Source organism: Meriones unguiculatus, chromosome 3 (assembly GCF_030254825.1).
Source record: "Meriones unguiculatus strain TT.TT164.6M chromosome 3, Bangor_MerUng_6.1, whole genome shotgun sequence".
In the NCBI taxonomy this organism is placed as follows: Eukaryota; Metazoa; Chordata; class Mammalia; order Rodentia; family Muridae; genus Meriones; species Meriones unguiculatus.
In genome coordinates this window covers 24,734,430-24,762,346 of record NC_083351.1, presented here as the reverse complement: position 1 = coordinate 24,762,346, position 27,917 = coordinate 24,734,430, and the positions used below count along the sequence as shown (strand labels likewise).

Here is a 27,917-nt window from a genome sequence, read left to right as displayed (position 1 = left end):
AACTTAAAATAAGTTTCAGTTAAATAATAGTTACAAAGCCAGATTCAAATGTCTTAAAAAAGTCGAGGTGTGACTGGGCATAGTGGGACACATCTTTAATCCCAGCACTTGGGAGGCAGAGGCAGGAGTATTTCTATGAGTTTGAGGCTAGCCTGATCTACAGAGTAAGTTCCAGGATAGCCAGGGCTACACAGGGACAATCTGTTTAAAAAAAACAAACATAAATTCAAGGAGTACAGCACTTTGCAAAGAATCTCATGATGTTCTCCTACCCTATTACAGATAACAAAGATTTCTCCACATGCACAAAAAAAGTCAATAACTTAATACAGGGTAAAACTTACAAGAACATGGTGACAATTTTATCATATAAAGGTCAAAGTTTTAGCTAAAATAAATTAGGTCCCAGATGATCTAAAATGTTCATCCAATTTTTTTTTTTTTTTTTTTTTTTTTGAAGACAGTCTCTCTACATAGCTCAGATTACCTTTGATCTTGTGATCTTCCCGCCACAGCCTCCTGGTTGCTGAGATTACAGGCATGCGATACCATGCCTGGTGATATAACTGACTTTATTAATTCATTCAATAAGTTTGTATAAGCATCAATATGTTATGGTGTCTATTTTCAAGTCTAAATTACAGTGAGACTCTGTGGTTAACACAGCTAAAAAAAAAATTATTCAAAGTCTCACTGTGAGGACTATCTAGGCTAGGAAGGGAACCCAGGTCTGTCTGGCTCAAGCTCAGATTACCTGCCCCATGTTGCATTCACTCCAAGATGACATTAACATGAATACCTACCTCTGATTTCTTTGGTAAACTTGACACGCTGGGAGTCTGTTAGAGGTTTCGTCTGTTCATTGATGTTCTGAATGTCTAAAACCTCACACATGAACTCAATGATAGGCTGAGCCCGGTAGAAAGCAGTTGCAGATACTAACAGACGGAGAAAGGATACTTAGCATCAAGGCAAAGTGAAGGGTCCAAACCAAGCAAACAAAAACCAGAGTAACAGATAGAGTTCCAACCCACCATCAATATTGAGCATCATATTCCACATGGCAGGTCTCACAGACTGATGAAAGCCAAACCAAACCTCTCTACCCCCTCCCAGAGGGTGGTAATAACCTTCAGGAGGTGAGAAAAAAGAACGGCCTACTGGAGTGTACCTGAAGAGACAAAGGTTTGAATACTTCACGCAGAACATTTTGTGGTCAGTCTGTGAATTGAAATCAAGTTTGAACTGTTACTTATGCAGGAACCTGTGCATGGCTAAGAACAACCTGTCAAAAGCCTGACATTTGTGGGAACAGATCCAAAGTAAAGTACTGACCTCATAGAGGGGAGATGCCTTGTAATAACATCAAGTGCTTGGACTGAGTCATCTGGGACTTCATTCAGGTGTCCAGCTAAAGCTTCTAAAAGCAGCTGAAGGCTCACAACTGACACCCATTGCACAGACACTTTGAAGGTTTGGTCTTTACCCTCACCTGGGAGGGTCACCTCCATATCAACCTAGGGAAAAATACATACATACAAACAGGTTTATAACAACTGTGGGAAAGACCCCAAGAATATTCCATATGGCATATACATAGTGGATATTTATCTTAACACTTTCTATAATTGTAGACCACTGGAAACAATATAATTGTCCAGAAATTAAAAAAAATATTTAATAGAAAATATTATACAATAATTAAAAATAAGGGGCCAGAGGGATGGCATAGTGGGTAAATACTGTTACCATCAAGCCTAATGACCCGAGTTTGATCCTGGGGCACCACACGGTAAAAGGAGAGAACCAACTTCTACAAATTGTCCTGACTTCCACATGCACACCATAGCAGCCATGCACCCATCACACACACACACACATACATACACACAAATAAATAAATAATGTTAAATGAAATAAACCTGACATGGAAGGGCAAATATTGATGATTCTACTTAAATGAGGCACTCAGTACAGTCAAAGTCATAGAAACAAAATGCAGAGCAGTGGTTACAACAGCAGGCGGCAGGGAGTTATAAGGAAATATTGCTTAGTGGGTAGAGAGTTTCTGTTTAAGATAACAGAAAAATTCTGGACTAGATGGTGGTGACGAATAGCAATAATGTGAATGTTCTTAACAATACAGTGGTTGTTCATGCCTATAATCCCAGCAATCAGAGTTTGATGCAGGAGGACCATGAATTCAAGGCCAGACTGAGACATATCTCAAAAAAAAATTTGTCTTAAATAGAAAAAAATATTAAGGTGTATCTAATTGTATGTAAATGGAGACAATACTGTTTAATGAAAAAGAAACCATAGACTAATATGCAAAAAATAATCACTTAAATAAACATGCATGTAGAAATATAACATATATAAAATATTTAAAGTGACATGTAACAAATGAATGTGGAACATTACCTTAACAAGAAAAATTAAATTGAAAGGTACAAACATGTAGAAAAGTCAAGAAGCCAGCTTTTATGGATTGTCTAATAAGTTTAAAAAGTACATACAGTCACATACTATTTATAAATTTAACTTAAATCAATAAAAATGTTTTTGTGGTTCTAAGAATTAAATTTAGGAGGCTGAGAGACAGTTCAGCAGTTGAGAGCACTGGCTGCTCTTCCAGAGGATCCGGGTTCAATTTCCAGCACCAACATGGCAGCTCACAACTGTCCGTAATTTCAGTTCCAGGGGATCCAACAATCTCATACAAACATACATAAAGGCAAAACACCAATGCCATAAAACACAACAAAGTAAATAAATCTTTAAAAAGGGAATTAAATTCAGAGCCTTGTGCATGCTAGGCAAGTGTTACACCACTGAATTACCTTTTTAAAAAATTTTAAAAGATTTATTTAGTATGTATACAGTATTCCAACTGCATGTACACCTGCATGCCAGAAGAGGGCTTCAGATTTTATTATAGATGGTTGTGAGCCATCATGTGGTTGCTGGGAATTCTAGGACCTCTGGAAGAGCAACCATTGCTCTTAACCTCTGAGCCACCTCTCCAGTCCTACCTTTAAATTTTTCATTTTGTATATATGGGTGTTTTGCCTATGTATATGTATGTATACCACATGCATGCCTGGTACTCAAGGAAGTAGGAAGAGGGTGTCAGATCTCTTAGAACTGGAATTACAAATGGTGCTTGGAATTGAACCTGACTCTTCTACAAGAGCAACAAGGGTTCTTATCCACTTAGCCATCTCTCCAACACTACCTTTTAAATTTTAAAAGTACTTTTTAAAGGCAATTTTTAGAATATTTACTTCCTTATTTATTATTGTGGATGAGTGTAGGTTCCTGTAGAACCCAGAAAGTGAGATGGACTTCCTGGAGCTGAAGTTGCAGGCAGGCGTACTGTGTGACATCAGTGCTGGGAACCATATGTGGAAAAGCACATATGTGGACATCAGAGAGCAACCTGTAAAAGTCAGTTCTCTCCTGCCACCAAATGGGTTCTCAGGAACTTGAATCCAGGATGTCTGGCTTGGATTATACCCACCACACCATTCCAGCATCCCTAATATTTTTCTTTTTCCTTTTTTTTTTTTTAATTTTTTGAGACAGGGTTTCTCTGTGTAGCCTTGGCTGTCCTGGAACTCACTCTGTACACCAGCCTGGCCTCCAACTCACAAAAATCTGCCTGCCTCTGCCTCCCTGAGTGCTGGGATTACAGTCATGTGCCACTGTGCCCAGCTATCATATAATTTTAAATGTACTTTTTTACTGTTTGTTTTTGACTCAGGGTCTCACTGTGTAACCCTGGCTGACCTAGAACTTGCTAGGTAGACCACACTGGTTTGGAACTCAAAGAAATACACTTGCCTCTGTCTCCTGAGTGCTGTGATTAAAGATGTGTACCACCCACGCCTGGCACTCTTTTACTATTAAAGTAAATGTTTAAGAATGTACTGTGGATCCAGGTGCAGTAGTGCACACGTGTAATTCCAGCACTTGGGGAGGCAAAGTCAGGTCTATGTCTGTACATGCAAGGCCAGCCCGGTCTACAAAGCAAGTCCAGGACAGCCAAGGCTACCCAGAGAAACCCAGTCTTGGGGGAAAAAAAGCACTGCACTATTATTTTCATAAATGAAGTTATAAAAATCCCATTGCTATATTTAGGCAGTATTTTGTTAAAGTACATTTTTAATGTGAAAAATATAAAATATATGCAAAGATGACAAAATCAATGTAACCCTAGTGCCCCTCTTATCTTTAATCATCAGCTAAGAGGCAATAATTGTGAAAAGTGTAACCAATCTATTCTCATGATGAAAAACAACTCTTAAGGACTGAAGTGAAGGAGGCTGTGAGTATAGCTCAGTGGTAGAGAAATTACCCAGCTTCTGTGCAGCCCTGAGCACAAGTCCTATATCAATAAGAGGAAGAACAGCAGGAAAAGGAGGAAGTTGGCAAAATGGTTCAGTGAGAAAAGGTGCTCATCAACAAGCTCAACAACCCAAATTCAATCTCTGGAAGCTACACAGGGTAGAAAGAACCACCTCATATGCACCTTAGCAAGCACATGCCTCCCCACAATAAATAACTAACTGGATAAAGATGTAAAGAATGACCCAAGAGGAAAACATTCTGTCATCTGTAGCTACTACCAAACAACCTAGAACTCCTTGCTGGTGACACTTACCCTATCCCGTCCAATCGGCAGTGGATGTGCTGTGTACATGTTTCTTTTGCCATCATAGCCAGGCTGCCGATCTCCAAATATCTGCATCTTGAAGTGTCGCACCATAGTGTCTACTACCTCCCTTAACAGTAATGGAGACAGTGGCAGTTAGCTTTGAGAAATGCTCAACAGAAAGCAAAGCGTCACCATGCTTTCTTCTAAACTGTATGTGGTGCCACTAGAAAAAAGTTGAAGTCACAAAGCTGACTCAAGTAATGAAAAACAAACAAACAAACAAAACAACTTAAGAAAGGTAACAGCAGAGCCAGGCACAGCAGCACACGCTTGTGATCCCAGCACTCAGGAGACACAGGCAAGCTGATCTCTGTGAGTTCAAGGCAGCCTGCTCTACAAAGCAAGTCCAGGACAGCCAGGACTACACAAAGAAACCCTGTCTCAGGAAAAAAAAAAAAAAAAAAAAAAAAAAGAAAAAGAAAAAAGAAAAGAAAGGTAACAACAAATGAGCACGTAGAACATACCTGTAATCCTAACACTGGAAAGGTGGAGGCAGCAAGATCAGGAGTTCAACATCATCCTTGACTAAATATTGAGTATAAGACAAAATTGGACTACATGAGACCCAGTCTCAAAAAAACAAAAAAAGCTGACCAATGAGATGGCTCCGCAGATAAAGGTGCTTGCTAATCCAAGAACCCACATGGTAAAAGAAGAAAACCAATTCTCTCCAGTTGTTCTCTGACCTTCACACATGCCATGGCATACTTGTACACACACATACACACACACAAATAAAAATTTTTTAAAAGTAACTATAGCTTTATAAGACTAACAATTATTTTAGTATATTTAAAGAATCTAAGCTTTGTATGGATGTTTACCACTAAATGATATTTCTTATAAAATCAGAATCCTTATCAAAAACATTGGTTTTAGCTGGCTGCAGTGGTGTATACCTGTAATCCCAGTACCCAGGGTGGCAGAGGCAGCAGATCTCTGTGAGTTCAAGGCCAGCCTGCTCTGTAAAGCAAGTCCTGGACAGCCAAAGCTACACAGAGAAACTCATCTCGAAAAACAAACAACAAAAAAAAAAGAAGATTGGTTTTAGAAAAAAGAATAGAACTCAGAAACTTGTGCATCAGTATATCTAAGATGCACGGTATTCAAATGAGTAGGTCAACCCCCTTTTCTAATGCTAATTATTTATTATTCTGCATACTACTTTGTTTTATTCCAAAAAGTTTCTAGGTAGTATAAACAAAAAATGCTATAAAATATTCTCACTCCAAAAATATTACTGATCTAGTCTCTATTAGACAGGAATCTTTTAGGCAATGCCTGGCTCTACTCAAGTAGTCTTGCATATACACTAGTGTACTCTATGCAGGTCCTAAAATAAATGCAATGGCAAGGAAAATGGAATATATAATACAAGACATGGACATATCTGAGTCCATAATGTTGTGAGTGCTAAAGCAGGGTGCTTTGTGCTACCAACTGTAAAAAGATGTGTGCATACAGATATAGGTTTGTGAGAGGCCAGAAGACGATACTAGATCCCTGGAGCTGTAAGACATTCAATGAGTACGCTGGAAACCAAACTCCAGTCCTCTCCAAAAGCAAAAGGCATACTTGACTATCTCTCTAGGCACTATCTTACCAACCTTATTGAGCTCTGTGTTTGTAAACTGTATCCTAACTCAAATATCATAAACAGTTAATCCAGAAATATTACAAGTTAAAACAGGGAGAAATTCACATTTATAAACAAATCATGAAAAAGAAAGGTAGATGGATAAATGTAATACCATATATTCTCACTTTTTAAAAAACTAACATAAGGCTGAGTGATGGTGGCACATGTTTTTAATTCCAGCACTTGGGAGGTGGAGGCAGGTGGATTTCTGTGAGTTTGAGACCAGCCTGGTCTACAGAGTAAGTTCTAGGATAACCAGACTAAAACAGAAAAAGCATGTCTTGAACGCCCCCCAAATTAAAATAAATAAATAATAAAAAGCTAATTTAAGAGATATACATTCCTTCCATATTAAAAAAAAGGTAATTTCTCAGTTTGTCCTTTTTTTTTTTTTTTTGAGACAGGGTCTCATGTAGCCTAGGCAGAGCTCTGGATACTAAGTGTGGGGACGACAGGCCTGCACCACCACACTTAGTTTATGTGGTGCTGGGTATCAAAACAAGGGCTTTGTGGATAACAACAGGAATTCTACTACTAAGCTACAGTCTGGCCCCCATCCCTGCTTCATTTTTCATGGTACTTATCAACATCTAATAACTGATATGTTTATTTATCAAGTGTTGACCTGATTTATCAAATTTTGGCCATTAGAATGTAGTCTTCTCAAAGAGACAAACACTGTCCTTCCCCCAAGAGCCTGGAGGGTCTTTTCCCTGTCCTTCTACGCCTGTTTTGTTATAAATTCACAGGGACAGACCACAGCAGCTCACTCCTATGTATCAGTCCTCACAATGTGCACCGTGTACGGTGGTGCGGGCCTGTCAGCTGAACATAGGCACTTTCTCTTTGACTTTCTTTTTTTTTTTTCCCTCTGTTTTTTTTCCAGACAGGGTTTCTCTGTGGAGCCCTTGCTGTCCTGAAACTCACTCTGTAGACCAAGCAGATCTCAAACTCACAAAGATCCACCTGCCCTCTGCCTCTCTCTCTCTTTCTCTGCTTCTCTGTCTGCCTCTCTGCCTCTGCCTCTGGGATTAAAGGCATGTGCTATCACCATCCTGAAACTCCTTTTTCTAATCATATTCTTTCACTATTTTCAGGAAGCTAGCTCAGTCAAAGCTAGCTCAGTCTTAAGAGAACTTAATATGTTCAATATGCTCATTCTCTTAGCAAGAATCTTGCCCTTCACTTGTCTGCTTACAGCAATGCCAAGAGCATGCTGGGTAACAATGAAGATTTCTCTGACTTGCATGGATGGTAGCACTTGTAGGTGCTCTCTTCTGAACAGCACTCATTCTCCTGATGCCTACAATTTCACCTTTCCTATGTATTCATATGTGGCCAAAAGAACAACTCTGCTTTCTAAAAAAGCTAGCTTGCATACACGGCATGCCCTTCCCCATCATTCTAAGTTACTAAAAGATTGTAATTTCAGTGGTTAGGCAAGAATTCTGATACTGAACAGCACAGAATAGTACCTGCTGCACTGTAAATACTCAGTCCAGGTTTGTGCTGAGCCAGGTATGGTGGCTTATACCTACAACCCCAGTTCTCAGAGCTGTTCGGAGTTGTGCTTTTCTCCAACTATGTTCACTTTCTACATTGACCCCATTCATTATCATGGCTTTTCCAACAATATGCTCAGGGTTCTCAAATGCCTATTTCCAGTCTCCACTAAAACAAGTTTTACATATTCTGTACATCTAATAAACATCGTGACCTTAGCCTGTGTAGCATACCCTGGAGCTGAAGAGGTGATTCAGCAGTTAAGAGTAGTTAGAGTTTGATTCTTAGTACCCATGTTGGGCAACTCACAACTGCCTGTAACTCTAGCTCCAGGGGAATCTGACACCCTTTTCTAGTCTCCACATATACAAATAAATATTTAAAATACATGTCCTCACTCAGAAGGCTAAGGCTGGAAGATCTGAATTCAAGGACACTGTAAATCAATGCTGGTTTGGGCTACATATCAAGACCCTGTCTCAAAAGAACAAATACTGGGTATAGGTACAGGTCTGCAAATCCTTGGGAAGTAGAGGCAAAAGGATCAGGAATTCAAAGCCAGCCTAGGCTATATGAGATCTTACCTCAAGAAAAACAAGACAGAGCAAAATAAACAAGTCAATAAAAAAATGCAGTGTTCGTTGAACAGCTAAAAGTAGCTTTTTTTTTAGCATATCTATTATGATTGATCTCAGTTATACCCCAGATGAATAACCATGGGCTTACACAACACTAAACTACAGCAGAAAGCCAAATTATAGCTATATAATTTGGAGGGTGAGTTTCACGATAGGGTTTCTCTGTGTATCCTTAGCTGTCCTGGACTTGCTTTGCAGTATACTTTTTAAAAAAGGATAAAACAAACAAACAAACAAAACAAAACAAACTCCCTAAATATCACCAACCAGCTCAGTTGGCAGCAAAAGCATTGTCAGGAAAGCAAGAATCTTATTAGTATCAGAGGCTGCTGGAGGATGACCACATGGACACAGAGACAGGGGAGTGCGTGCTTTTGATACAGGATATATTATCTTCATGTTGACAATTTGACCATACCCACAAAACACGTCACCTCATCAGAATCCCTCTTGGATAATGCTAGAAATAAGCAGGGCTTCCCCTGGAGCTTTTTTCCAATACTCTAAGACAATTCTTACATCATTACACTTTCATGTACAGAGTGATAAAATCTGAATCTCTAGACATCTCTACTTCCCACACACTAACATCTTCAGCTATTATTATAAACTTCTGGAACCTTTGACTGATGATGACAAAAACATGTTAATTTTATCAAACAGCTTGTATTTATTGATAAATGAATGATATATCCAGCAGAGTTGCTAGAACAACCAATGAGGATCATATCATAAACTTACTACTAGGGTAAAACAATGCCTACCGGCTTAGAGACTTCAGAAGACAATATGATGCAAGAAAAATTGTGTGAAATATATGTACTTAGATATTAACAGGTCTACTCTTTCTAATCCTTACCTGTTGACTCTTCGAGGCCGTTTTTCTGGCTTAATATCCACGTCATAGTGATAAACATCTATCTTAGGGATCTGAACCTGAAAATGATTGGCTAACAGTCGAATTGGTTTCCCAACAGTTCCAAGGCCAGGACGCCGAGGTGGCTGGAAGAGGCTGGCTGGAGGTCCTAAAGAGATTGAAAGACATGCATTGTGCTATTTGGTAATGAGAATATTATCTTCATTATAATGACAGTTACAATTATTGAGATCTTATTCATCATGTAACATGATCTGATATAAAAATTTTGAATCTCTGAGGTTGAAGAGATGGCTCAGAGGCTAAAAACACTTGTTGCTTTTCCAGGGGACTCTGGTTCTGTTCCCAGCATCTATATAGGAACTCAAAACAGTTTGTAACTCCAGTTCTAGGGGATTCAATGCCCTCTTCAAGCCTTCATGGACACCAGGCACACATGCAGTACAAACCTGCAGGCTAAACACTCACATACACTTTTTTAAATTGAGTATTGAAAATAATAAACTTATTTAAACAGCCATGTTGCTATTATTTTCAATATAAGGAATATACAAGTTAGAGAGACAGTATGATGAATTTATCTCATACACAGATTTATAAAATTATATACATTTAAAAATAACATGTAGCCAGGCATGGTAACATGTTGTACACACCTGTAATCCTAACACCTGGGATGCTAAGGGTAGAAAATTAAGAGCTCAAAGGCAGAGCTCAAATCCTGCCTCAATAAATAGCATTTGATACCCAGTGCCCACATGATCAAAGGAGGGAAATGACTTCACTTAGACACACACACACACACACACACACACTAAATGTATTAAGATAAAGGGGGGTAGGTAGGTGTGGTGGTGCATCCCTTTAATTCCAGCACTTGGGAGGCAGAGGCAGGCAGATCACTGTAAGTTCAAGACCAGCCTGATCTATAAAGTCCAGGACAGCCAAGGCTACACAGAGAAACCCTATCTTGAAAAACAAAAACAAAATAAATAATCAGGGGGCTGGAGAGATAGCTTAGCCATTAAGATCACTGACTACTCTTCCAGAGGACTCAGATTTGATTCCTAGAACTCACATGACAGCTCACAACTATCTGTAACTCTACTTTGAAGCAATCTGACACACTCTTCTGGCCTCTGTAGGCACCAGGCAAGCACATGGTGCATAGATCATGTGGAGGCAAAACACTTAAGACAGATAAAATAAAATTAATAAAATTAAAAATAATAACAGCCAGCTGTGGTGGCACATGCCTGTGATCCCAGCAGTCTGGAAGGCAGAGGCAGGAGGATCCCTTTGAGTTTGAGGCCAACCGAGCCTACAAAATGAGCCCAGGACAGCCAAGGCTACACAGAGAAACCCTGTGGGGGGGAGGTTCAAAAAAATAATAATAAGCCAGGTGGTGATGGCACATGCCTTTAATGCCAACCCTTGGGAGGCAGAGGCAAATGGATCTCGGAGTTTGAGGTCAGCCTGGTCTACACAGTAAGTTCCAGGACAGACAAGGCTACATAGAGAAACCCTGTTTCGAAAAATAAAAGAAGAAGAAGAAAAAAATAGAAAGAGAGAAAGAAAGAGAGAAAGAGAAAGAAAGAAAGAAAGAGCAAAAGAGAGAAAGAGAGAAAGAAAGAAAGAAAGAAAGAAAGAAAGAAAGAAAGAAAGGAAGGAAGGAAGGAAGGAAGGAAGGAAGGAAGGAAGGAAGCAAGCAAGCCAGGAGCCAGGTGAGATGGTGTATGCCTTTAATTCTGTCACCCGAAAGCCAGAAGCAGAAGGATCTCTTTGAGTTCCAGGACAGCCAGAGCTACACAGTGAGACTCTGTCTCAAAAATAAATAAATAAATAAAATAGAAATAGAAATAGAAATAATGAAACCATTATGTAGCCCAGCGGCAACACTTACCGAGTTAAAAAAAAAATTAAAAAAAAAACACAAAACAAACAAAAAGCTAAAGCTGTAACTCAGAGATAGTATTTGGTCAGTTTGTACAAAGCTCAGGTTCAATCCCTACCTCCACATAAAATAAATAAAAAGAAATAATCTCTAAACTCTAGGGGCCATCAAGGGCCCTTGTCATTGGAGAAGGTCATTAATTACCCACAAACAGCCTTGCATTATTACATACTACACAAACTGCAGACTAAACAGCAGCTATATTTATCATAGTATAAAACTAAAACAATACCAACTATGATATATCTTCTAATCTGATATTAGAACCATGACAGTCTTGCCAGGTGGAAGACCACACCTATAGTTCCAACACTCAAGAGGCTGATACAGGAGGATTGCCATAAATTCCAAGATAACCTGAGCTAAAGAGTGAGAACCAGCCCAGCTGTGCCTGGGCTCCAGAGTAGCCTCTCAAAATAAACCTTAAAAACAAAAACAAGGGTCGGAGAAATGGCTCAGCAGTTAAGAGCACTGACTGCTCTTCCAGAGGACCCCAGTTCATTTCCCAGCACCCACATGGCAGCTCACAACTGTCTATAGCTCCAGTTCCTAGAGATCTGGGACCCTCCACTGACATCATGTAGGCAAAACACCAATACACGTAAAGTAAGAATAAATAAGTCAGTTAAAATGTTTTAAAATAATTTTTAAAACAAAATAAAACAAAGTATAACCTGAATCATAGCCTGCGGTGATGGTGCACACCTTTAATCTCAGCAGGCAGAGGCAGGCAGATCTGTGAGTTCAAGGACAGCCAGGTCTACAGAGTGAGTTTGAGGAAAGCCAGAGCTACACAGAAAAACCTTATCTCAAAAAAATAAAAACAAAACAAAAAAACCCTGATTCATTTGTTATGTACCTAATCTACATTATGTACTTAGTATCAGAGCGCCAGACCTCAAAATCAGTAGTCTAAATCAGAGGTTCTTGACCTGAACATTAGGTAAATATCTAGAGACAGTGTAACCAGTCACAGCTGGGAATGCTACTAACACCTAAAAGCAGGACTCATCTGTTCAAAATACCTTTGGTACCCAGGCTGAGAAGCCCTCCAATCACGACTCACAAGGTAACATGCCTATAATCCCAGTACTCAGGAGGAAGAGGCAGGAGGGTTGCAAATTGGAGCCTATGGTACATAGAAGACCCTAACTCAACAAAACAAAACAAAAACTTCTCATATGTTGAAGATACCTTGCATAGTCTCTCTTTGCCCAATATATATTAGATATATTATATACAATGTATGTATGTGCACGGGCATGCATGTGTGTGTTATGTTACATTCCCTTGTGTATATATGTGGAAGCCAGAGGTAGATATCAAGTATATTCTCCTCTATCAATCTCCACCTTACTTTTTTAAAGGTTTATTTATTTTATTTTATTTTTTTATGTGTGAGCGTTTGCCTGCATGTATGTATGTATACCACATGCCTGCCTAGGACCTGTTGACATCAGACCCCCTGGAACTGTAGTTACGGATGATTGTAAACTACCATGTGGATACTGAAAACCAAGCCTGAACATCCATGCCCCAAATACAAGAGTGCCTAAATTCATAAATGAAACATTATTAAAACTTATATCACACATCGATCCCAGCACCTCAATAGTGGGAGACTTCAACACCCCACTCTCACCAAGGGACAGATCATCTAGACAGAAGCCAAAATAGGGAAATAAAGGCACTTACAGAGGCCCAAACTCAAATGGACCTAATAGATATCTACAGAACTTTTCACCCAAACTCAAAAGAGTATACCTTCTTTTCAGCACCTCATGGAACCTTCTCCAAAATAGTTGGTCACAAAGCAAGCCTCAAGAGATACAGAAGATTGAAATAATCCCCTGTATCCTATCTGACCACCATGGACTAAAGCTGGACCTCAACAACAACTGAATTAGCAAAAAACCCTCAAGGAAACTGAACAACTTGCTGCTCAATGACAGCTGGGTTAAGGAAGAAATAAAGAAATTAAAGACTTCCTAGAATTCAATGAAAATGAAGGCACAACATACCCTAATTTATGGGACACAATGAAAGCGGTGCTCAGAGGAAAATTCACAGCACTAAGTGCCTTCAAGAAGAAATTTGTAACCTCTCATACAAGCAATTTAATGGCCCAAATGAAAGCCCCAGGAAAAAAAAAAAAAAAAAAAGAAGCAAATACACCCAAGAGGAGCAGATGGCTGGAAATAATCAACTTTGAGAAAATCAACAAGACAGACAAACCTTTAGTCAAACTAACTAAAAGGCAGAGAGAAACTATCCAAATCAGTAAAATCAGAAATGAAAAGGGGGACATAACTACAGACATTGAGGAAATCCAAACAATCATTAGGTCAATCATTAGGTCGTACTACAAAAGCCTATATGCCACAAAATTTAAAAATCTAAAAGAAATGGACAATTTTCTTGATAGATTCCATCTACCTAAATTAAGTCAAGATCAGGTAGAAAGATTGAATAGTCCTATATCCTCCAAGGAAATAGAAGGAGCCAACAGTTTCCCTTCCAAAAAAAGCCCTGGGCCAGATAGATTCAGTGTAGAATTCTACCAGACCTTCAAAGAAGTGCTAATTCCAATTCTCTTCAAAACTATTCCACAAAATAGAAACAGAAGGAACATTACCAAACTCATTCTATGAAGCCACAGCTACCTTGATACCTAAACCTCACAAAGACCCAACAAAAAAAGAAAACTTCAGACCTATCTCTCTTATGAACATTGATGCAAAAATACTCAATAAAATACTTGCAAACCGAATCCAAAAACACATAAAAGATATCACCCACCATGACCAATTAGGCTTCATCCCAGGTATGCAAGGGTGGTTCAACATACAGAAATCCATCAATGTCATCCACCATATAAACAAACTGAAGGAGAAAAACCACATGATCATCTCCTTAGATGCTGAAAAAGCATTTGACAAAATCCAACACCCATTCATGTTTAAAGTCTTGGAGAGATCAGGGATACAAGGCACATACCTAAACATATTAAAGGCAATATACAGCAAGCCTATAGCTAACATCAAACTCAATGGAGAGAAACTTAAATCAATCCCACTGAAATCAGGGACAAGGCAAGGCTGCCCACTCTCTCCGTATCTCTTCAACATAGTACTTGAAGTCCTAGCTAGAGCAATAAGACAACTAAAGGAGATCAAGGGGATTCAAATTGGAAAGGAAGAAAGTCAAAGTATCACTATTCACTGATGATGTGATAGTATGCATGAGTGATTCCAAAAATTCAACCAGAGAACTCTTGCAGCTGATAAACACCTTCAGCAAAGTGGCTGGATACAAAATTAACTCAAAAAAATCAAAAGCCCTCCTCTATACCAAAGACAAAAGGGCTGAGAAAGAAATCAGGCAACAACACCCTTCGCAATAGCCACTAATAACATAAAGTACCTTGGGGTGACTCTAACCAAACAAGTGAAAGACCTGTTTGAAAAAAATTCAAGTCTCTGAAGAAAGAAATTGAAGAAGATATCAGAAGATGGAAAGATCTCCCGTGCTCATGGATTGGTAGGATTAACATAGTGAAAATGACCATCCTGCCAAAAGCAATCTACAGATTTAACGCAATTTCCATCAAAATACCAACACAATTCTTTACAAACCTTGAAAGAAAAATTCTCAGCTTCGCATGGAGAAACAAAAAACCCAGAATTTCCAAAACAATCCTGTACAACAACAGATCGTCTGGAGGTATTCCATCCCTGACGTCAAGCTTTACTACAGAGCAATAGTAATAAAAACCACATGGTATTGGCATAGACACAAAATAGTGGCTCAATGGAACCAAATAGAAGACCCAGAAATAAACCTACACACCTACGGATACTTGATTTTTGACAAAGAAGCCAAAACCATTCAATGGAAAAAAGATAGCATCTTCAACAAATGATGCTGATCCAACTGGATGTCTACATGAAGGAAAATGAAAATAGACCCATATTTATCACACTGCACAAAACTAAAGTCCAAGTGGATCAAAGACCTCAACATAAAACCAGATACTCTAAATCGGTTAGAAGAAAAAGTGGGGAAGAGCCTAGAACTCATTGGCACAGGAGACAACTTCCTGAACAGAACACCAACAGCACAGGTTCTAAGATCAACAATCAATAAATGGTACCTCATGAAACTGAAAAGCTTCTGTAAAGCAAAAGACACTGTCGTCAGAACAAAACGACAGCCTATAGACTGGGAAAGGATCTTCACTAACCCTATATCTGACAGAGCCATGATATCCAGAATATATAAAGAACTAAATAAGTTAAAAGGTAATAAATCAAGCAATCCAATTAAAAAATAAGGTATGGAGCTAAATAGAGAATTCTCTGTAGAGGAATATAGAATGGCAGAGAAACACTTAAAGAGATGTTCAACGTCCTTAGCCATCAAGAGATGCAAATCAACACAACCCTGAGATTTCACCTTACACCCATGGGAATGGCTAAGATCAAAAAACTCAAGTGACAACACATGCTGGAGAGGTTGTAGAGAAAGGGGAACCCTCCTTCATTGCTGGTGGGAATGTAAACTGGTACAACCACTTTGGAAATCAATCTGGTGTTTTCTCAGACAATTAGTAATAGCGCTTCTTCAAGATCCAGCTATACCACTCCTAGGCATATATCCAAAAGACGCTCAAGTACACAACAAATACATTTGCTCAGCCATGTTTGTAGCAGCTTTATTTGTAATAGCCAGAACCTGGAAACAACCCAGATGTCCATCAACGAAGGAATGGATACAGAAATTGTGGTACTTTTACACAATGTAATACTACTCAGCAATTAAAAACAAGGAAATCATGAAATTTGCAGGCAAATGGTGGGACCTAGAAAGGATCATTCTGAGTGAAGTATCCCAGAAGGAGAAAGACACACATGGTATATACTCACTTATATAGACCTATAAGATATGATAAACATATTGAAATCTATACACCTAAAGAAGATAAACAAGAAAGAGGACCTGGGGTAAGATCAATCCCCACTTAGAAAGACAAATGGGATGGACATTGGATGTAGGAGAAAACAAGTAACAGGACAGGAGCCTACCACAGAGGGTCTCTGAAAGACTCTACCTAGCAGTGTATCAAAGCAAATACTGAGACTCATAACCAAACCTTCGGCAGGGTACAGGAAATCATATGAAAGAAGGAGGAGTTAGTATGACCTGGAGAGGTCAGGAGCTCCACAAGGACCAAATATATCTGGGCACAGGGATCTTTTCTGAGACTGTCTCTCCAACCAAGGACCATGTATGGATATAACCTAGAACCCCTGCTCAGATGTAGCCCATGGTAGCTCAGTATCCATGTACTGGGGAACAGGGACTATTTCTGACATGAACTCAGGCTGGCTCTTTGATACCACCCCCCCTCAGGGAGAAGCCCTGCTAGGCCACAGAGGAGGACTTTGCAGCCAGTCCTGAAGATACCTGATAAACCAGGGTCAGATGAAAGGGGAGGAGGTACTCCCCTATCAGTGGACTTGGAAAGGGAGGAGATGAGGGAGGGAGGGTGGGATTGGAAGGGAATGAGGAAGTGGGATACAGCTGGGATACAAAGTTAATAAACTGTAACAAATATTAAAAAAAGAAAATTAAGCCTGGGTCCTTCACAAAAGCAACAAGCACTCTTAACCACTGAGCCATCTCTCCAGCTCCCTCCACCTTACTTTCTGAGACAAAATCTCCCATTTGAACCTAAAGCTCATAGACTGGATGGCCAACAGGAGTTCCAAAGTTCTGCCTGTTTCAGTAGTACCCCTTCAACTTCTGCTGCATGCTTTTTACACAGATGCTGGGAATCCAAACTCAAGTCATCATGCTTGCACTGCCCATTTAGCCATCTCCCTAGGCCCACAAAACAGACTATCATATTCTCTAAAACGATATGTAATGGATAAAAAAAAATAACTCAGCTTTTACTCAACTCATTTCACCATAGCTCTCTTTCTCTCCTTTCCCCTTCCTCTGCCCTTCATCTTTTCCCTTTCTTCCTTCTCCCTCTTGACCTCTATTGCCCCTCTCAAAACAGAACATCTATTAACCTTCATTGGCAAAGAATTTTGTAGATACTGCCTACAGATACATATCTAACCAATCTTCCTCTAATGAGAATATCAAGTGGACACTGGCCTAAAAAATAAGCATCTTTTCTATTATGAATAGGCACTGAGTAAAGTAGGTTGTGGTTACAGTGGAAAGTTACACGTTCTCTTACTAACATGACATGTCACTGAGAACAGAGACAAGTCACTAAAATGGGAAAAGCTTTGAAAGACTTATCTGCTCTGGTCCGACATCACTTAAGGACATCACAGCAAATATCTTAATGGAATCTGTATTGCCAAATCATCATATAGTTAAAGTACTGAAAATCTCTTCACATATTTAATTTATTGTTCATTTTCCTCCTAGATTCAAAACTTCAAAATGTAGTTTAGATGCAACTTTCTGAGAAAGATCCATTCCCTGTGTACTCAAGACCTTGAATACGTTAAGTAGACAGTTTGCCTAACTCAAGGAAATTGGCTTTTGGAATGAAGATTTTAGAATATAATTTCTAAATAAATATAAGCTTATTTAAAGAAGTGGTCACTCACCTGACTATATTTTGTTCTATTTTTTGTTTTGTTTTGTTTTGTTGTTTTTGGGGGGGGTGCCAAGGATCAGCCCAGGGCCTTACCTTGTACCTCTAGGAGCATCCATCACTTGTGGACCAGCAAGATGGCTCAGTAAAGGCACTTTGTTGCCAAACTTGAGTTTGATCCCTATGACCACATGGTGAAAGGAGAGAAATGATTCGTGCACGTGTGCACACACAGAGACACAGAGAGATAGATACACACACCAAACATAATTTTAAAAAGGAGTAAGTTGTTAACTTATTCTGTGTTCTGTACTAACTAGACTTATAAATTCTTAGAATAACTAGAGTCCCAGTTCTGGTCACCACAACACCTGACTCATCACCCAGCAAGTTGTATGAATTCAATAAGCATGGAAGAACATTCTTAGTTCCAGGTAAAAAAATAAATAAAACAGAAATATCTACCCTAGTATAAAAAATGTGACAATCAGTTTTCAACAAAGCACAGATACACAGTATATAAAAAGCATTACTACAGTGCATAGAGATCTATTCTGGGCATGAAAAGGCAGTTACTAACCAACCCAACCAAGTCACAGAGATAAATCAGCCTTGAAAACAATTACACTTAAACAATTATCATAAAATTAGAAGGAATCCAACTTGAAAAGAGAAATCTGGAAGCAGAAACTCAGATCAAATGTTTTGCCTATGAATCTGATTTTTAACAGTGACTGGATCAAGTCCTCCCATTTCTTCCCCAGATTTCACAAGTCTTTGATTATACTTCTCTGAAGTACTTAATGGCAGATGGATAGGCAAAGGGATTGAAATACAAGAGATTAAACAGAAGGATAGAGAATAGCTCATTGACACAGGATGCCCCTACAGGTACAAGACGATGCCTAGGCTGATCTTTACCACTCCCCAGAAAAGTAGAATGAAATATTTCATGTTTTTTGCTTGTTTGTTTTGTTTTGCGTGTGTATGAGAGAGAGAGAAAAGACTGGTGAGTGACTACTTTTTGGTTTTTGTATGTTTTGGGTTTTTTTGGTTTTGTTTTGTTATTGTTGAAACAGGGTTTCTCTGTGTAGCCTTGGCTGTCCTGGACTTGCTTTGTAGACCAGGATGGCCTTGAACTCACAGAGATCTGCCTGCTTCTGCTTCTCAGACTGCCAGGGTTACAGGCATGTGCCATGGCACCCAGCTAAGTAAGTGACCACTTCTTTAAATAAGCTTAGAATTATTTAGAAATTATATTCTAAAATCTTCATTCCAATTTCTCTGAATTAAATAAACTATCTACTTAATAAAACAATAAAGCATAGTGGCTAAGCCTCAGGAACCTAACTATCTCGGTCTGGTTTTGGTATTACCATTTCCTAATTGTAGGGCATCAGGCACATTTCTTAGCTTCTCTATATCTCAGCTTCCCCTTCTATAAAACAGGGCTGTATGGTAATGATAGCATCTATCTCATAATGCTATAGTGAGGATTCCAAGAGACGCTGCCTATAAAAGGTTCAACACAGTGCTTTGTAACAGTCATGTGTTCAGTGAGTGTTAGCTATTGTAATGACAGCTGCATAAGGTTATAGCTAATGCTCACAGATAGTCTGCCTTTATATTGGTGGCATCCCTACAACTTTTTGATAGTCAAAATATTACATTTTCTGAAAACAAAGCATTCATGATTTAACTCAGAATGGATGAAATCAGCCTTTAAAAAAGAGGGCATTTGAGTAGAAATAAGACACTCCACACTTTGGTCCTCATTTCCCAGTAGAGCTTTGAGTCTTGAAGTCATTTATACTCTTTGAATCTCATTTTTTTCATCTGTAAAATGAGAACAGATACCTTCCTTGTCCACTTCCCAAAAGATCAAACGAGCTAACAGGCTTTGCTTGCTTGCTTGTTTTTGTTTGTTTATTTGGTTGGCTGGTTGGTTGGTTGTTAAATGATTGGATTATGAGGTTTATTATTGTTGTTTTGTTTTAATAGGCTCTTACTCAGTAACCTAGGCTTTGGACTCACAGTAATCCCTCTACTTCAGGCTTCCTTGCTGGAATTACAGTTATAAGCTACCTGGTCTGACTCAAATAAGCTCATAATTATGTGTACCACATACATGCAGTGCCCACAGAGGCCACAGAGGCCCCCTGGGACTGAAGTTATAGTTGTGAGACACCACATGGGTGCTGAGAAGCAAACCCAGGTCCTCCGGAAGAGCACCACTGAGTCATTTCTCCAGCCCACAGGGAAATATTTTACAAATTATAAAGTACTACAATTGGCTGGGGGACTGCAGCTCAGTGGTGGGGCAGCTGCCTATTATTCAGGGCTCTTGTCACCGTCCCAAGCACTGCAAAACAAACAAGCAAACAACTACAAAAAAAAGAATCATGCAAAAATAAAGGTTATAATCACTATGAGGGAAAAGGGTCGTCTAATTTCCTAAGTTACTGACAGAAGATGACAGAGAGGTAAGGAGGACTAAGAGGCCTCCAGGGATTGTTCAGTGCAGAAGACACAATATGCTAGACAGAACACATGCTCTAATGGAAGTAAATATGCTTCTTAAATTCTAAAACAGCCTGGAAGCAACATCCCAGAAGGCCCATGGGCTTCCATTGTTTCGATTCCATGCTCAACAAGCAACTGTTACTACTTGTTATTAACTGGGTTTCCAAGGTAGTCAGATATCAAAACAAGAGTCTGTTATACGGCACACAGGAAAATATTACTCAACAGAGAAGATTTGTGTAAAAATTTGGCTTACTCATTGGTGTTTTTTTAAATAAGATTAACGAATATTTATTATCTATAAATTGAGCAATTCTAAGTAAACTGCTAAGTCCTCAAACCTGCAAAAACTAAAATCAAACCAAAGAGGGTGGGCAGCTGGTTTCCTGGTCAGTTCCTTACATCACCATGTTGATTCTTTTTGTGAAACTCAGCTTGTACACAGTTACATAGTCTCTTTCCATATCAGCTAATAATTGCAACAATTGCTTCAATTATTAGTTACTCATGAGAGGGAAGAGAAGAAACATTTGTTGAACATCTGTACAAGTCTTTGCTAGACTTCTCACAATCGTCTCATTTTATTCTCACATCAGTCTTACAGCCTTGTTTTATAGAAGAGGAAATGGAAGTTTAATGCAATTAAGTTGTGGGGAAGTCAAATATATAATTATATATTTGATATATATAACTATATATAAATATATATAAATAACTATATATAAATATATTTGATAATATATAACAAACCAACGTGGCTTTTTCTTTTGGACAGAGTCTATGTAGCCCAAGCTACCTTCCAACTCTTGCTATTCTTTCCTCAGCTTCCCAAATGCTGAGGTTATAAGTACGCAACATCACAGCAGGCTCAAACCTGTTTATAGTCAGGGTCTCAAGGAGCCCAGGCTGACCTCAAACTCACTTTATAACTGAGGCTGGCCTTGAACTCTGGATGTTCCTGCCTCCACCTCCCAACTGTTAGGATTACAAGTATATGCCACCATGCCCAGCTAAGCCAATTTATTTTTAAAAGGCCAATGAAATTTGATTATGAGAGCCTTTTTTAAAAGACTTTAATCGGCAAATGAAGACAGCAGTTAATCACTCAGTTACGTAAACATGTTCTAAGTAAACAAACCTGCAAAGTTTCCAAATTCAAACAATAAACCTAATTTTCTATGAACTTAAAAAACATTCAACTAAGTCTACTATGTAGACAAGGTTTGACTATGGAAATTAATTCCATCACTGCCCCTAAATCTTGCCCTACTTAGCCAAGCCTTTAGCAACCTGTTGGGGCTTGATACTGGAGGGCCAGGCTCCAATCTCAGGGCATTCGTGCAAGTTTGGAATGCTTCCTTGGATTGGGGCAGAGAAGGAGATAAGCAGGGGCCACCCACACCAGCACCGAACCACAGTTTGAAAAACACTTTTCTGGTTTGATCCTCACAACCACTCCTAACCCAATTAAAAGAGAAGGCAGGCCATCGATGCCTGTGCTGGGCAGCACTGGCTTGTCATTCAAGGTCTAGTCCACACAGCACCCTGGGACCAACAAACTGACAGATAGCAAACTTCAGGGCCTTGGAAAAAGAATGGACAATCTCCCCTTTGGCTCTCAGGGACGGTGGTGCACGGGTCTCCCTCGTCTGAGGAACCAGCTGCCAGGGCAAGAAAAACAGGGATTCAGCCCCACACCAAGAACACCTTACAGGTGAGAGGCCGTCCGGGCTTGGGCCAGGCCTCCGCTTGCACCAGACACACCGTCCCTTTTGAGGCCCCAGCTCGCCTCGCGGCGACCGTGGACAGAAATCTCCCGAGGGCTGGTCTGCCCTACCCCCGGGGGCCACGGGTCACCTCCTGAGACTCCCTGCCTTCGACGTCCTTGCTCGCGACGGGTCCGGAATAGACCTAGGGTCTTCAGCCGGGGCGCGGTCCCCGCCCCCCGGGGACGAGCGCTCGGGGCCCCTTCCTTCCCGGGGCCTGGCAGCCGGCAGCCGAGCCCGCGACAGTCCCTTCAGCCGGGCGGTCCGCCCTCCCGAGCCCCGGGTGAAGTCCCGGCCCGAGCGCGCTCCTCACCGGGTCCCAGCGCCTCCATGGCGGCGACGGGGGCCGCCTCGCCCCGGTCCCCGGCGTCTCCCGCTCCGGGCCCCGCCGCCGCCGCCGCCGCCGCCGCGTAACGCTTGCTCTCCGGAATATTGGCGCTGAGGCGGCGCCGCGAAGACGCGGGCGCTGGGCAGGGGGCGGCGGCGGCGCCCGGCCCGGGGAGAGGGACCCGGTTCCCTCACGGCGCTTCCGGCCTCAGCGACAACAAAAACAATCCCCGCGGCCGCCGCCGCCGCCAGCTGGAGCGGGAGCGGGAGGCGGCGCGCGCCCGCCGGGCGGGGAGGGGAGGGGGCGCCGGGCGCGCGCGGCCCGGGGTCCGGGCCGGCCGAGGGGGCGTGCGCGGCCCCGCACGCGCAGGGTCCAGCGAGCCGGCCGGAGGCGGGGGGCGGGGCGCGGCACGGGCGGGCGCGCGCCCTGGGGGCCGAGCCCAGGGGACGCGTCAAGCGCGCGCCCGCCGGCCTGCCTGCTCGTCGGCCGCTCCCCGCGTCCTCCTCAGGCCGCCGTCTCCCTCACAGCCGCCCTCCGAAGAGCAGGATCCCAGTCCTTGCCGCCCCGCAGGCAGCGGCCCTCCGCTTCGCCCTGAGTTTCACCTCAGGGAACTCTCCCCCCACCGCAGCCGACCTCTTCGCTCTCACCCCTGCTCACCTCCTGCACAGCCATCCTTCATTCACTCCTTCAGCTAGCTCCACACATCCAGTCACCTTTCCTTCCCTGCGCCTGGACAGCAGGTTCTGTTCTGGGTCCCAAGACTCATCAACATGTCACCGAAGCAGGCCCACTATCTTCAAGGTTTCCAGTGAGAGCTTCCAGTCAGACAGGACCATAGGGTGTCTAAGTCAACCGCCTGGGCCGAGACGGTCTACTGGTTTAAAAGGCACAACACCCTGGTTCTTGTTTGCCAGGGCCGCCATTGAGTACCACAGACTGTAGCTTAATACAGTGGCAATGCATTTCTCTCAGTTCTGCAGACTGACAGTCGAATGAGATCAAGACAGGGTTTCTTCAGAGATTTTTCTCCCTCGGTTGTAGATGTCTTTCTTCCCGTGGCATTTCACGGTCTTCCCTGTGTATCTTCTATTCAAATTGTTCCTTTTGTTTAAAAAGTTAACTTATCTTTATTTTATGTGTGTGAGTGTTTTTTGCCTGCATGTGTGTGTTTGTGTCTGGTGCCTGCGGAGGCCAGAGACAACAGTGGGTCCCCCCGAGCTGGCGAAACAGAGTGTAAGGATTGTAGTGGCTGGGCATCAACCCTGGATCCTCTGCAGGAGCAACAAGTGCCCTTAGCCGCTAAGCCATCCCTACAGCCCCCAGCTTCTTCTTCTTCTTATAAGGAAGAGGGCTCAGGGGGTAAAGGCACTTTATAATATGACAACCTGAGTTCCATAGCCAAGGCCGATATGGGGGAAGGAGATGAATGACTCGGAAATGTTTTCCTCTGACCTCCACCGAGTGCCGTGGATACACGAATAAACAAACAAATAAATACTTTACATTATTTTAAGAAACAAAACCAAACCCTGAGTGGTGAAGCGATTAGGAAATAAAAAGCAGGAGGTACAAGGTCAACCTCTACTACCCAGGAATTCAAGGCCAGCTCATGCTTTAAGAGATCCTATCTCAGCCAGGCTGTGGTAGCACAGGCCTTTAATCCCAGCAATCAAGAGGCAGATCAGAAGGCAGAGACAGGCAGATCTTTGTGAGTTCGAGGCCAGCCTGGCCTACAAAGTGAGTTCCAGTACTACATAGAGAAACTTTGTCTCAAAAAAAACAGAGGAGGGGAGGTAATCCCTGCACTTGGGAGGCAGAGGCAGGTGGATTTCTGTGACTTTAAGGTCTACATAGTAAATTCCAGGACAGCCAGAGCTACACAATGAGATCCTGTCTTGGGAAAGAAAAAACAAAAAAACAACAAATAAAGAGAGAGAGAGAGAGAGAGAGAGAGAGAGAGAGAGAGAAAGGGAAAGAGAAGCTCCAAAAATAAAACAAAAAGCAAGTCAGATATTAACTTAAAAATAACAATGGGGCAGAATGTTGGAGGAGAAAGTATTCACAAAATAAATGTAGGCTATAAACGTGAGCTGGAGAGATAGCTCAGCCAGGTAAGGCCCCTGCTTTGCAAGCATGAGGTCCTGAGTGCAGTTAAAAAGAAGCAGCAGTAAGAAGCCAGGCATGATGGCCTACACTTGTAATCCTAGCACTGAGGAAGCACAGACAAGCAGATGATTGGAGCTCACTGGCCAGCCAGCCTGCCTAGTCTATGTGGAGAGCTCCAGGCCAATAAGAGACACTGTTCCAAAAACAAACAAACAAAAGAATGGATAACTCCTGTGAGAGCTACTAAGCTGTGCACAAACACACACACACACACACACACAATAGAAAGAAAAATAAAAACTGGTGTGCAACTAAAGGAAAAGAAAAACCACCAGCTAGAAACTCAGGGTATTTTGTTTTGGTTTGGATTCTATTACTGTTGTTTTGAGACAAAGTCTCACATGCCCCAGGCTGGTCTAGAACTTGCTGTCTAACTGAGGATGACTTCAAACTACTGATTCTTCAGTTCTTAAATACTGAAGTTACAGGCATGTGTCACCATGCCCAGCATAAAGCTCAAGTTATATTGTTGTTTTCTTTAAATTTTTATTTTTATATTAATTAGTTTATTCACTTTGTGTCCCAGCTATAGCCCCTCCCTCATCCCCTCCCAATCTCACCCTCCCTCCCTCATCTCCTCCCACGCCCCTCTCCAAGTCCACTGATAGGGGAGGTCCTCCTTCCCTTCCATCTGACCCTAGCTTATCAGGACTGGTGCAATGTCCTCCTCTGTGGCCTGGTAAGGCTGCTCCCCCCTCAGAGGGAGGTGATCAAAGAGCCAGCCACTGAGTTAATGTCAGAGACAGTCCCTGTTCCCCTTACTAGGGAACCCAGTTGGATACTGAGCTGCCACAGGCTACATCTGAGCAGGGGTTCTAGGTTATATCCATGAATGGTCCTTGGTTGGAGTATCAGTCTCAGAAAAGACCCCTGTGCCCAGATTTTTTGGTTCTGTTGCTCTCCTTGTGGGTTTTTACTATTATTATTTTTAAATTATGGAGATATGTACGTGGTTGAGTGTGGGTTTATGTATGTGAATGTGCACACGAAGGCCAGAAGAGTACCTCTGGTCCTGTGGAGCTAGGGTAAAGGGTGTTTATGAACTGCTGGATATGGGTGCTGGGAACTGAACCTTGGTCTTCTGCAAGAGAAGTGCATATTCTTAATGGCTGAGGCATTTCTCAAGCATTTAAAAACCAAGGCTCAAGTTTTTAAACCTGATAGCCAACCTCCCTGTCCTCCTCACAGTATTTCCTTAAACAATGTCAACAATGTTGGTGGAGCAGGGAATAGAGCTTTGCTGGTAGAGACCTTGTGTAGCAAACAGGAAGCCCTGGCTTCAATCCTCGGCACTGCATAAACTGGACAGAGTGGCATATGCCTGAAGTCCTAGCACTACACAGGAGGATTAGAGGTTCAAAGTCATCCTTGCCTACATAGGAATTAAAGGCTAGTCTGAGCTATATGTGACCCTGTCTCAAAACAACAACAACAACAACAACAAAACCCCAAAAGTGTTCACATTAGCTTAGAAACTGGAGCATGAAATACATAGTTCCAATTAGGACAGTCATGTTGCACCCTTCAAATATCCCAACCCTTACTTGATTATTTCTGTCCCATTTTCAGACTCCCTCCCTCCGAGACACCCTTTACCCTCTTCCTAGTCACCCTTCTTATTGAAGTTCTGAAGTCAATAAATTGCCATATGTCTCAGTTCAGGAGGCCCTTCCACTCTGCTTCCTGCTGTGGCTAAGAAGCCACGCCTTCATACCACTTCCCCTTCATGTCTCTGCCAATGGCTGCTAACCCCCTCTACCTCACACACTTCCAGGAAGGAGGTGGGTAGAGAATTTACCTCTACTGTCAATACTTGAATTATTATTATTTTTCTTGTTAAGTCCTCTTGTCCCTTGGCCACCACTCTAGGGCCTCCTTTGATGATGCAATTAACTCATCTTCTTGTTTATATCTCAGTCCAAGCCTGGCTTCCTACTGCTCTATAAATTCTTGAGGAAAGGTCTTTCTGAGGCCTTATGCAGGTATTGAGATTTGTGTCTCTGTTTCCTAACAACCTACTGGGTATCAAATGCCTTTGGGGAACAGAGCTTATGAACTGAATGAGTGAGCAAGTGAATGTGTGAATGGTGGAAGCTGCAAATGGTACAGTGTTGTAGTCAGTCTAGATGAGACTTTCTAGGTAAAGTGCCAGCTTCTCTGGGTGCAGGGTTTTTTGTTTGCTTGTTTGTTTGTTTGTTTGTTTGTTTGTTTGTTTTGTTTTTAATCAGATGAGTCTAGGCTCCAATTCCCATCCTTTAACTTATTAACTCTAAATACCCCTCACCTGCTTAAGGTTATCCCAAAAAGGAGGCTGAATCCTACAAGTCTGTCTGGTATGTGCTCTTGCCTGTCTGGAACATCGTGAGCAAATGCCCAGTGGTTACTAGTTCTCCTTGTTCTGCATCCTTCACCAGCTAAAGCCCAGAATGCAGTGTCTCTGTTGTCCTCCTGGGGTTGCCCCTTGAGAAACAGTGAGCTCAAGGAGAGCCCTCAGGGACTAAACGTGTTTACCTGCTCATACCCGAGCCACTTAGAGAGAAGTACTTAGCTCACCCATCTGGAGGAGAGAGCTGGGTACACAGAATGTGCTCAGTTAAGGCTGACAAATGAAGATAACCACTTGAACTTGTAGGTGCTGTCACAGAGGCAGGCTGTGAGCATCCAAGGCGATACTCACTGGAGGATGCTGAGCTCACAGGGAGGATTCCAGCCACCAGTCTGCTTGTGACACTCCACCCTTGTCTCTTCTTCTTATCTGTTGGTACTTTGACTCCACAACATCCCTTCCTACCAGCTTTTCTGAAAGCCCATTGCTTGCACACCAAAAATGGACTTCTTTGTGCTTGACCAACTGCAGTAAGCAGTCTTGCTCTTTAGCTGGGAAACCTCTCAATTCAAACAAAATTCTTTAGTTTGTTTTGTTTGTTTGTTTTTTGAGACAAGGTCTCTCTATATAGCCCAGGCTGGCCTAGCCTCAGCTTGGATTATAGAATGTACTGCCATGTCCATCTTTCAAACAAACAACAAACTTAACTAGAAATGAAAGTGGATCCATTCCAGCTGCTGGGGGCAGGTACTCACACTGTGCTGGTTAGCATCTGTCAGTTGGATGCAGAGTCACCTGGGAAGAGGAAACCTCAACTGAGAAAATGTCCCTATCAGACTGGTCTGTGGGAGTGTC

At 41.7% G+C, this 27,917-nt stretch overlaps 1 protein-coding gene across 3 annotated transcripts in view; it reads right to left on the bottom strand.

Annotated features, from left to right (window-relative positions):
- LOC110562996 (protein argonaute-4) overlaps positions 1-22,835 on the bottom strand; it is a 49,819-nt gene extending 26,984 nt beyond the window's left edge. Inside the window, exons 1-6 of one of the 3 annotated variants that reach the window (XM_060379545.1) lie at positions 22,556-22,835; positions 9,360-9,525; positions 4,667-4,787; positions 1,336-1,517; positions 1,035-1,171; positions 804-938 (exon numbers count right to left, since the gene is read on the bottom strand). In XM_060379545.1, coding sequence (XP_060235528.1) covers positions 804-938; positions 1,035-1,171; positions 1,336-1,517; positions 4,667-4,787; positions 9,360-9,525; positions 22,556-22,574 — 760 coding nt within the window. In that variant the 5' untranslated portion in view covers positions 22,575-22,835. Of the gene's footprint in view, positions 1-803; positions 939-1,034; positions 1,222-1,335; positions 1,518-4,666; positions 4,788-9,359; positions 9,526-22,555 lie in introns of those variants that run through there. The other 2 variants (XM_021659929.2, XM_060379546.1) reach the window with 2 other exon arrangements.
- Positions 22,836-27,917: the final 5,082 nt, after the last annotated feature.